The 12431-nt window shown below is 45.9% G+C and overlaps 1 protein-coding gene across 1 annotated transcript; it reads right to left on the bottom strand.

Moving 5' to 3' along the window:
• Positions 1 to 292: 292 nt before the first annotated feature.
• Positions 293 to 2266, bottom strand: LOC142584651 (uncharacterized). Its single transcript, XM_075694798.1, has one exon. It carries the CDS (start codon positions 1613 to 1615, stop codon positions 338 to 340), a length of 1278 nt encoding a protein of 425 aa, XP_075550913.1. The 5' UTR covers positions 1616 to 2266; the 3' UTR covers positions 293 to 337.
• Positions 2267 to 12431: the final 10165 nt, after the last annotated feature.

The raw sequence follows: 12431 nt of genomic DNA, 5'->3' as shown, positions 1-12431 counted from the left end.
TAGGCAGTGTTGTTCTACATACCCATAGGTTATATCTGAACTAAAGACATGCCACATTCTTTTAGGAATTTGCTCCCTAAAAAATAATACCGCTGCATGCACAGAGGCACAAGGGGGGGTGTCTTGAAGTGTAATTTTTTTCCAGTGTTATCATTCATATCATCTGCAATTTTTTTTTAGTTCCGAATATTTAGGACTGGCTAATGTACACGTGGGAAAAGTTTCACTGAAATCCGATGAATACTTTCTGAGAAAAGGTACATTGAATTTGAGCAACTTGCAAAAAACACAATTTGAGAAAAATGAAGCTTTATGTTTGCATACTTCTCATGCATGCTCAAAATGCCCCAGGAGAATACATTTTACGGCTGACATTCTTGCAGGTGTCTCCAAAACCCTTCTTAGAGTTCCTTTTTACCCGTCGTGTTTCCTTGCTCTCGGCAGAGTCATACAATTCTGCCCTGTCAACGCGCTCTTTGTCCATTCTGTCGAGGGCAACATCACAAAACACACCTGGAACAATTCCAAGACCCTCTAGAACAGCTTTTCTTGCAGAGTTACCATCATTGTAGTAGGCTACAGCATCGTTAGCTGCTGTCCTCAAGGTGTCAGCACTGACAAATGTTGTCTTAGCGCAACGACACCAGATGAGTTGGTTCAGCGACTCATTGGTGTTCTGTGTTCGTCCGTAAAGACGTTTGCTCAGAAGACCTGGATCTGACAACGCCTTGAACACTGGCTTGATGACGTCCATCACGGCCTCAGGAAGGTAGCTTTTGTGGGAGTAGGTCTCAAGGCTTCCCTCAACAAGGCTGCGGTTATACCCACACCATGAAAAGGGTCCCTTTGGGCAGAGTCCATGGTGGGACTTGGTATCTGTGGATAACTTATGAAAGTATATTGCCCACACCGCTCGTCTCATATTATCCAGACTGTCTGTATTTCCCCGAATAGCTTTGCCATAGTAAACCTGAAGGGAGTCAATGTCCTTTTCTGTGAGGCGCCCTTTCCCGGAAAGTGGTAGACCATCGGCAAGCTTTTTCCCCTTCTCATTCTTCTTGATGTTCCTGAGCCTTGTGCCCATTCGCTTCTGGACATGTGCTACACATTCATGTTTTTCTATGGCCTTCTCGTATGGATGCGAGTCTCTTACCGAAATGTACGCCTTACTGTCTCCATCACCAATGTAACTTGTGTACATTAGTTGGTGCTTTTCAACAGAGCGCCCAAAGATTTTTACTGCTCCAGCAGATTCCATTCCACCAGATGGCCCATCGTAGGTAACTTTACATTCATTCAAGTTGTCATCTGTGTGAAGATTGCGGGCACACATGTGGCAAAACTTGGACTCTACTTCAAAGTCGAGCACTTTTCCAGTGTCGGCCGATATCGCTGCTACGACGCCATGTAGTGAAGAATAACCCCGCTTCATCCACGTCCCATCCACTGTGACCGCAGTTTCCAGCTCTCCATCAGAAGCGAAGGCCTCTTTCTTCAGTTCTTCGGCAGCTTTTGCCATACTATTACTCACAGCGGTCGTAGATGCACAAAGAAGCCTCGCGTTGTATGATGCAAACTTTGTTGGCGGTGGCGGTAGATTGAGCACAGCACACATGATGCGACCAGATGCCAAACCTTTGCCGCAGGTGCGAAGGGCATAAACGAACCTTTGATTTACTTCAAAGACGTTGCCAGCAATGCGCCTTGATGTCTCAAGCACACTGAGAGCATCGCACTCGCTGCAGGTGAAATTTATGGAGCATGCCAAACCGCTTCGCCTGTTAATAGCTTCTTCCAGTATTATTGCACCCTTGTTGCACTTTTTTACGCAGAGCAATATCTTGCAAGAAACTGCGGAGAAGAGCGAAGTCGATTAGACGGTAGCCAGTCGTACTTGCCCCGTCTACATCAAAGGAATCACAACTGATCCTCTCACCAAGTTTTGTGAATCTTGCGCTTCGTCGTGCCGGTTTCTCACTGCCCTTCTTGCTAGTGAACCGATTACCTTTGAAAGTTCTCTTTCTGCTCCATTTGCTGGACGATCGTGCCATCTTCTGGGCAAGCAATACGTTCGAAACACGAAACAGACACGACCGCAGCCGTAATGATGCCAACAATAACAAACACGAAGGATGGAAGGATGGATGTTATGAGCGTCCCCTTTGGAACGGGGCGGTGGCTTGCGCCACCAAGCTCTTGCTACTATGCTGCCTAATATCCTACCTAGGTTAACCAATGAGAAACAAAAAAAGACGCTATGAACTACCACGTCCAAATTTTCTGATACCCTATTGCGAAACACGCTACAAGAGCACCACTAGCGGAACATCTGCTATCAAAGTAAATATTTTTAATACAATATGATCTTTTAATGCACAACATTTATTTGCCACACATACACAAGCAAAAAAAACCGCGCCATAATGAAGGAAATTGCGAAAGACAACGATAAACAAACCGGCCTCCGAACTCCGTCCGCCATTTTTAAACACCAGGGCGCGCGGCACATTTTGGCGCGGCATTTAAACCGTTTTGAGCGGGCGCTCGAGGCCGCGCTTCCGCAGGTTTATTCTTCATAGTGCACTCGATTTTTCTGGGCCAAAATTGCAAATTCGATTTTTTGGAGGTTTACCCTACCTTACCTCCTTAAACCATAGTCATTTGATGCATGCCAAGTGGTTAATGCGTAGCATTTACTTTATTTTTCGGCGTGTACAAGTGTGACATTGGCAAAATGTTGTGCTTGCAGATCATAGATAGCAAAATTGTGGCACACGGACCTTTCCCGTACTGCATTGCCACCGATAGTGAAGTCAAAACACGGTAGCCATGACGTGTTTCCTGCTCCCATAGCTTCTAGCACTTCCACGTCATCGTCACGGATGACGACATGGATGATGGCCCTTCCGTATCTGACATGGCTAGTGTGTTGACCATCATCAGGGCATTTGGAGAGAAGTGGGGACTGATGGAGAAACTGGCTGGTGGACTTGCCGTGTTTTAGGATGCCGTCACCACTGCAAGGTCGCTGCGGCGGCAAGTGAAAGTAACAAGTTTTTTGCTGCCTGCCCGCAATAAAGCTTGTCTGCGTGTGTGTTGGAGTGAGAATTAACATGTTTTTTTAGCCGGTAAGTCTACAGCCGCTCATCTGTGATTGTCGGCTAATTACTACATCGATTAGTGAATACCTGGTCCGTGTTACCCGCCAACTACATATTGACGAGGTCTTAAAGTAACAGTGCCTGCAACAAATATCAATGTGCTGGACACTTTTCTGGCTGCATGTTGAAACTTTGTCAAAGAAGTTACGGAGTGTATGCACACCCACTGGAAGTGCCCACTGGGTCTGCGAACATCTCCCCTGTGAGCATCGTTTGCGTGGTGCTGCGAACCTCAGCAGCACCAGCTAACGAGCAGGTGAAGTGGTTCCCTGCAACGCAGTGGCACATTGCCTACACCATGCCACAAATGAGAACTGTTGTGCAGCGGCATGCTTTTGCACCAAAGAATTGAGGGCTATGGGACAGCACACCATGACTGGTGCGCATGGTGCAGTAAATTGTGCATAAATCAGACACACCTTATTTAGTACATCAACCACCATGTCTGCAGCCTGCCAAAGTGTCACAGCAATTTCAGCCACAGCTGTGCGCATCACTGAGTGACACTCCATGATAAGGCTATAAAAGCAATGTGCGCAGTGGGCTTCAGGGAAGATTCTTCAGCAGATATTGAGTGTGCACCTAATGGCAAACAAGCCAAATTAAAGTTTGTTCTTGTTCAGGAACATTAACCCCTGTTTCTCACTGATAGTAGCACAAAGGCAAATGTACTACAATGTTTAGGCATCAATTACCATAGACGTTTAACATTTTGACGAGATGGAAAAGATCTGACAGTGATGTTCAAGACTCAAAGCACAACAAGGTAAGGACAATGAAAGCATATATGATGGCACCTGCACTGTTCTTTTGCGTAAACTCATCATGCCACAGGTTCTTAGTGTCAAGATGTAAAACTTACCAGACCCAGCTTCTCTTGTCAGTGAACAATATACACTATAGAATTAACGTCTAAAGTTATCACTAAAATGAGTGCTAAAACCCCTTAATGCTTACATTAGGACCAGAATTCACAAGTGGCTGTAATATCAACGTGTAAGCGCTCAGAGGGTTCCTGAAGCACTGTTGAGCACACGAACTTCCAGCCGGCCTAATACACGTGCGATGGGAGACAATGCTGCACTCTTACAGTCACTCATTAAAAAGCAATACACAACACCCTTTCTCACAAAACCTTATAACACTAGCAAAATTGGTTGGCCAAGTTTCCATTTATCCTACTTTGAAGCAAGCACATAAAGAGAACATCCCAGTCTTTCATCCATGATTAAACCACCAGTATTAAATGCACCCACCTTAAGGTTTATTTGGAAACAGCATGTGTATGTCCATGCTTGTATCGTTTATTGATTGTCCCGCTCTAGTAGAACGGACGACCACGCAGCCTGATTATGCACTTTGTAATTAAGCTTCTTTCTAGAAAATCACAAATACCGACCGCACACACAACCTCCGTCACATCTGCACAGAGCACTCGAGCGTTACGCTGCGGAGAAAGGTTACCAGAGAATGGCTGTTGACAGCGCAGCCACATTACTATGGCTATAAAACGAACGCTGTTTCTCGCGCGTGCAATGACGCCGCAAAGCGGTCATTTAGCGACCTCATTCACTACCGCCCTTAGTCGGCGGACGGCAGACCTGAACCATGCGTCAGGAATGTTCGTTTACATTGCGAAATAAAGGATGAATACTCTTTTATTTTCTCTAAACAAGTCCGCGCACATGCCGCACTTAGGTCATCTGCCATTTACATTTTGCCGTGTAGCAGCACCGTAACCAGGTAATGTTACGTTTAAGTGATTGTGAAAAAGGCTCTTACGAAGTCTGAAGGAACCTAAGATTAGTGGCGTAGCAACAGGGGGGGCCGGGGGGCCGTGGTGCAAGGGGCCATTGGGGGGGGGGGGGGAGGCGGGTGCCATATACGTCTGAAGACGCCCCTCTTTCCGCCGGCTACACCCAGGGGGGGGGGGGGTGACAGAAGACCTATGGGCCCCGGGTGCCAGACGACCTAGCTACGCCACTGCCTAAGATAAACAGTGTCGTCTAATATGCATTCTCGGAGCTAGTACACTGTAGCACTCGCTGATCGGTGCGGCGGTCCGTGGGATGCGTCACAAGGAAAATAAGCTGGTAAGGAACCTGGAAATGAAGTATCAGGCAGCCGAAAGCGTAGGTTTGCATAGTAGATGCACATCGAATGGAAAACTTAAGTACTTAAGATAGCTTACGCTAGCACAAGCCCCCAAAAATAAACGATCCACATCTTTGAGCAGTTGTTTGAGCGTAGCTCCTCCTTGACCGGTGCGGGTGATCGAGGACGCTATATCTGTCGAACAAAAATCCCTCACATGACCTGATCCTAGGTGCCTAGGGACAGCATCGTTTAAAGATTTTTGAGAAGGCGCGATGCTGGCGCCGAGCGACGCCGTGGCGTGTTCGTCCTCGGCATGATCGTTCTCTAGACCGCGCGTTGTTCAACATTGCTCATGTGATTGTGCGTGCGTTGCTTGTGTGTTGGTTGTAGGTTATGTGTTACATGGCGGAAAGCCGTGAGTAGTGGCGGTGCGGCAGTGCGGCTTTGGCCTCGGTGAGCTCTGGCAGTACAGAATCTGCGTTGTGTGGCCCATGCTTTCTCGAGAACCCGGCAGTGGTGACAGTTGAGATATCCAAGTGGCCTAGCGCCTCGGCAGCGAAGTTCTGCGAACCGCGATGTGGCGTCGCCGTGTCCGACTTTGCTTAACGGACATCGAGGGATGTGCTGCTCGCTGCAAGTCATGTAAATGCAACTGCGTCGACCGCCGACTATTCAGCGCTGAATGTGTGTTTGGTGCGCTGTGCTTGAAACGAGTGGTGCAGCCTGGCAGCGGGGGTGGCGGAGGAGCAGAGTGGCTTAGGGGCTCCGTTTGCGCGTTCACAGACATGTGCTCCCGTCTTGGTCTCATTAGCTGCTGTCGCGGGATTGTGGTGTGGTAGCTCCTTGCCTAGTATGAAGTTTACGACGCTAACACACAGCATGTTCACATTTTTCCGCGCTATATGCCATTTGCATGACGGCCGAGTTGAAACGAGACATATGTGTGTGTTCTTTGCGCTTGTGTGTTGTAAATTACTTTCTATTGTGGAAGTTCTGGGAGTCTTATTACGCAAGGAGTGCGAACGTAAACATAAACACATATATGTGTGTCTGAAATTTTGAATTACCCATAATACCCTTTACGACTGATAAGTGGGCTACACGGCCTGTGTGAATCAGCTACCGTATGTTGCGACGCTCTTCTGTGTGATAGACTGATGCATGGTGCGCGTTTATTTCTTTCCTGTTGCAAAAACCGTTTGTTTATTCACTCAATAAAAATGTACGGCTTCTTCGCCGCAGTAGATTTTAGTTACGCGGTGAAGCGTACTAAAAGTGGGAGGGGGCCGCTATTAGCCAGCATAGTATGTCCACTTAGGCGACCTGAGAGGCGGCGAGTGCGCGAGTGTATAATTAAAGAACTCTTATTATGTCCAGTGACAGTGGCCCCTTTTCACTTTTAGTATGTTTCACCGCAGTACATTGCTTAGGCTGCACCGCGAAATATTAGTGTATTGCGAGAAAGATAATCCTAAAAAGCCTAATTATGCAAAGCTTCTTTTGTAGCTTGCTACACCGCAATACAGGGGTGTCAATAAACATCGTGCAGTAAAGCATACTAAGAGTGGAAAGGGCACATAGGTTTGCTCATTATCTTCAATTGTGATATAATTTGCAAGTGCTTCTGTGCTCGTGGTAAGCTTCATTGACAATTCTTTGTACATTACAAATTCATATTGCAGGGAAGCTTACTAAAGCACATTCGCCATTATGGTATGTGTTATTCACCTTCAATATAGGAGGAGCGCAATGCGCATTCTTGCCCCTGCTTTTGGCTGGACTGCACATGCTCTTTGAGAATTGATTCATTGTTCATAAGTGCACTGGTACTTTAAACTGGAGGGCTCAAGTTAATATGGAAGCACAATTTTTATTAAAGGGACAAGATGTTGCCGAGATGGTTGCAGCACAGCTTTTTTTTTCTTCCAGGCACCTTTTCTACTTGAAGCTTCCATTGCAGTGTTTTGAGCCTCTTTGAACCAGCACATAGTGTATATAAATATTGGACACTGATTGGGAACATCACCTAAGTTCATGCCTATCTATAGTAAAAAGAAGTAGCACGACCAGACAAAATAAATGGAGGGTGTGGGCTGCAGCAATACTAAGTGTTGAATGGTGCTTTATCCTTTCCCATGAGTTTTCTGTTTTTGTGCTTTTTTTGGATCCTCTGCAGTAACCACGCGAGTGCCGAACTTGAGCTTGTTGGTTTCAAGTCTAGTGGTTGTTACTAACAGAACAGTGGGATAAACGAACAAGGGCTTGGAGGCATCCGTTCACCTTGCTTGCGTCATGGTGCTGCTTCATAAGAACCGTGAGCATCCAGGCCAACTAGGAAGGGAGGTTTGTTGCAATCGCTTCTGAACTGTATTGTCACCAAACCAACAGTGCTCTCAATGACAGCTTTTGGAGAGTAGAATGCTTGCACCCAGCAAAGTCGTAATAAGGAAGCATTCAGGATGTGCAAAGTGGGCTTTTGAAGCTGGCAGAATTACTGAAGGGGCTTTGCCCATCTGCCCTCTTTATGGATGCACAAAGATGATTTCCTCTTTAAGAGGGATTGTTTCAGAGGTCGTTACATGGCAACGGTGTTGGGTGTTTAGTAGCTTGTCTTTGCCCACTGTTAATAATCTGTTCCTTCTCCAGTGCCCCTGTGATGTGCCTACTTTTTGGACACATTGTGCTCTTCATGCATGCATGCATTTTTAGCTTGTAAAGATGTCTATTACCCCTTACCTCAAGCTGGTCCTTGCTGATGTCACCCAAGAAGGCATTGGGGAGTATGGCAATGTACACTTACAAAACACTGTTGATACCAGTGAAACCAAATTAATGGAGCTGCTGTTCTTTTTTTGTCCACTCCATGCTGGTTGTTACAATGAGCAATGTCCGAACAGAAGGCATATGTAGTTGGTCGTGCATAGCCTGCACACTAAGACTTGTTGGCATGTTATGACCTTAGAACAGTGTTTATATGTAAAAACCTTCTGATGTGTTGATGACTTCCTTCTCTTTATCATATTTTGCCTGATGGAGCCAGCAGGTGGGTCAACCAGATGTTCAACTGGCTTCCTACTAGTTTCCCCAGAGTCTCCTTTACCAGGGTGCTGCTCATAAATATCCGTTTTCTTGACCTTGCACTGCACTTCAACCATGGCCACACCTGCTGAGCCTATAGCATGCAATCAAAAAAGTGCTATACATCATGTTGCTCCAAACTTGTGACATGTGCTACAAGGCCTTGAGGAACGCCCTCATTTACTTACGCCCTCATCATACTGTACGAAGCTTCGCATGATAAGTGCGAGAATTAACATCTGCTGGTTTTTCAGTATTATTCCTGTCGAGCTTGCTGAAAGCTATCCTGAGTGTTTCAAAAGCAAACGACCGCTGCTGGACAAGAAGTGCTTAAAACAAGGGTCGCTATAACCACATACGTCACACGAAAGGAAGACGGCCACTGAGTATACAGGCAGTTTACTTCATATCCAACAAGCTTGGTTCTCCCTTTGCTAGTGAGTAAACTCATCTTGCCCTGAAGACATGGCCAGTGACAAACTGTGTGCCAGATGCTGTGTCCTCTGCAAAGCTGAAGGTGTGTATGAGATCCTGACATTTTGCAGCGGCTTCTACACTGGGCAAACAGGCTAATATAAAAACAACTGTCTTTACTAATAACATGAAAACGGGCAGAAATTTGGCTATTCATTGGGCCCAACTGCAGGTGCAAGCCACTCTTCCACCAGATGTGTGTTGTTCGTAGAAACTGGAGCTATACAAATGCAGATAAAAACAATGATGTTTGAAAGTAGTAGAGTTGAACTATATTCTGCACAACTATATCTGCAGCGCTGGTACCTTATAGCCACAATTCATGGCTGCACCACCATGCAAAGGCACTATTCTTGAATTATTAACTTCTATTTATTTATGGTGGCCATATATTGCAATTACATATCATCCACATTGTGTGCAGTATGGTTAAATGTCAATTATGATAGCCATTCCTAATATGAAATGCAACAAAAGAGCAAATATAGGTAACAAATTGCAATTCGAAGAGACAAAAGACAACCAGTGCACAGGATAAGTGACAGACTTCCTTTTATTGAAAAAGAAATGTCACGTGTGTCATGCCACCAGCAGTGGGTAGCAATCTTTCAAGCTTGGGTGACAGAGGCAAAACATAGCAAAATGCTACAATCATGCTGTAAAATGGCCTTGGACACAAAAAACCGACATGAAATTGTACAGAATGAAAGGGCAAGACTCCGTCTAAGAACAGTCTATGGCACCACATACTTGAAATGGTGTAAAAAATGTTGACACGCCCTACCCATAAAGAAAAAGCAACAAACACAGAAAACACGCCTTAAAATGCAATGTGAAGAGTCTGAAACCAAGAAAAAACAACCCGAAAAAGGTTTCGCTAAGTCTTTCAACGATTAAAATTGTCAAACTGTATCATCACTTCTTAATGAACCTGCACAGCTGAAAAGGAAGGAAGGAAAGCCCAATAGCAGGGCTGTAGAAAATGTCACCGAACAAGTATACTTTGCTTACCAACGATACCTGTGGTTTAGTTGTGGTCTGTGTATAAACTAATTGTGTATAAACTTTTCTTGTTTAGGATGGTTTAGCGGATAGGGAAAAAATGACCACAAGAGCACCAGGTGTATGCATAGTCTACACACAAAAAGCCACTGCTTTCTTACTTTTTTTTCTCTCTACTACAATTCATGAGTTTTAAGTGCCTTAATAGCACTGCTAACATCCTACTGCAAAACACAAAATTGGGCAACTTGTAGCATAAAGAAAATTGCAGTTTCACTCATAATGAGAAACAATGATGCAGTAGCTGGTGAAATATGCACAGGAGGCTTACTTCATGCAGTGTTTGTTGAAGTGAACACTTGCCAATGCAAGTCGGTAATCTCCTTAAAAAAGTTAAAATAAGAGTCGTATTTATTTGTGGGAGTTGTGCTTCACAGTGTTAACGTGGAAAGACTAGGCTTTTCTTCCTCCTCTTTCATATCTGGACTTGGCCACTGATCTACACTAAAACAACCCTTCAGGTTCTTACTGGTGAATTCGTTTTGGTTTTCTCAAATCTATATTTGGGCTAGCCATTGCTAGGTCTTGCGCTTTGCTTGAGGAAAACAAGACACCAACAGCTCTATCCAGTAAATCTGAGAAGCCAAGCACTAGAAGAAGGTTAATGAAGCAGGTGCACCCAATCATTGTCATTGCATGTAAGAAGAAAATTTAACATAGGACTGCCTTCACAAGTGGGAAGGTGATGTGTAAGAGCTTGAAGGTGTGGATGCCAGCTCTATATACAGTATGCAGACATTGAGCAGGTGTTAGCCAATCATGGCACCTGTTGGCTAGATCATGCTCTCCGGGATCAGTATTCACCGCGACTGAATCTTCAGCAGAGTGGCTGAAATGTAGAATTGTGGACTGCTACTCTTTTGATCATGTTTGAATCCTCGCAGCACAATGAGAACTTTATTTGCAATATTCTAGCAAGAAATTCGGGAATTCCAGTGACAACACCAGTAACATCAGAACAACCAGGGGAGTTCGCCCATAGCAGCTATTGCTGTAAAAAAGACTGGCAGAAGCACAAGAATTGAGATGGGCATACTACATGCCTTTGTTCTGGTAGTGGTCCACTACTTTGGTGCTACAGTTAATGATCTCCACTGTCACTGGACATAATAAGAGTTCTTTAATTATACACTCGCGCACCCGCCGCCTCTCAGATCGCCTAAGTGGACATACTATGCTGGCTGACAGCGGCCCCCTCCCACTTATAGTATGCTTCACCGCGTAACTAAAATGTACTGCGGCGAATAAGCCGTACATTTGTATTGAGTGAATAAACAAATGGTTTTTGCAACAGGAAAGAAATAGACGCGCACCATGCATCATTCTACCACACGAAAGAGCGTCGCAACATACAGTAGCTGATTCACACAGGCCGTGTAGGCCACTTATCAGTCGTGAAAGGTATTATGGGTAATTCAAAATTTCAGAGACACATATGTGTTTATGTTTACGTTCGCACTCCTTGCGTAATAAGACTCCCAGAACTTCCACAATAGAAAGTAATTTACAACACACAAGCGCAAAGAACATTATATGTCTCGTTTTCAACTCGGCCTTCATGGAAATGACATACAGCGCGGAAAAACGTGAACATGCTGTGTGTTAGCGTCGTAAACTTCATACTAGGCAAGGAGCTAGCACACCGCAGTCCCGCGACAGCCGCTAATGAGACCAAGACGGGTGCACATGTCTGTGAACGCGCAAACCCTAGCCACTCTGCTCCTCCGCCACCCCCGCTGCCAGGCTGCACCACTCGTTTCAAGCACAGCGCACCAAACACACATTCAGCGCTGAATAGTCGGCGGTCGACGCAGTTGCATTTACATGACTTGCAGCGAGCAGCACATCCCTCGATGTCCGTTAAGCAAAGTCGGACACGGCGACGCCACATCGCGGTTCGCAGAACTTCGCTGCCGAGGCGCTAGGCCACTTCGATATTTTAATTGTCACCACCGCCGGGTTCTCAAGAAAGCACGGGTCACACAACGCAGATTCTGTACTGCCAGAGCTCACCGAGGCCAAAGCCGCACTGCCGCACCGCCACTACTCACGGCTTTCCGCCAAGTAACACAGAACCTACAACCACCACACAAGCAACGCACGCACGATCACACGAGCAATGTTGAACAACGCGCGGTCGAGAGAACGATCACACCGAGGACGAACACGCCACGGCGTCGCTCAGCGCCAGCATCGCGCCTTCTCAAAAATCCCTAAACGATGCTGTCTCTAGGCACCTAGGATCAGGTCACGTGAGGAATTTTTGTACGACAAATAGACGTACGCAAACGATGCTGTCCCTAGGCCACGTGCCCTAGGCACCTAGGATCAGGTCACTTGAGGGATTCGTGTTCGACAAATAGACGCACTCTCCCCGTGCATACCACTAAAGCGCAGCAGCGCCAGATTTCCCTCTAGGTAATGTAGTGAGAAACTCTATGGCCTAGGGCATTGCCTAGGGCCTCTGAGACCATAGAGTTTCTATGTCTGAGACTCGCACTACTCCCGTATCGCCACGAGTCGCAAGTACAGGCCATCAGGTGGCAAGCGCGGCGTCTT

Source organism: Dermacentor variabilis, chromosome 6 (genome assembly GCF_050947875.1).
Source record: "Dermacentor variabilis isolate Ectoservices chromosome 6, ASM5094787v1, whole genome shotgun sequence".
NCBI classification, from domain to species: Eukaryota; Metazoa; Arthropoda; class Arachnida; order Ixodida; family Ixodidae; genus Dermacentor; species Dermacentor variabilis.
The sequence above is the reverse complement of the archived record's forward strand: the minus strand, read 5'-3'. Positions and strand labels throughout refer to the sequence as shown.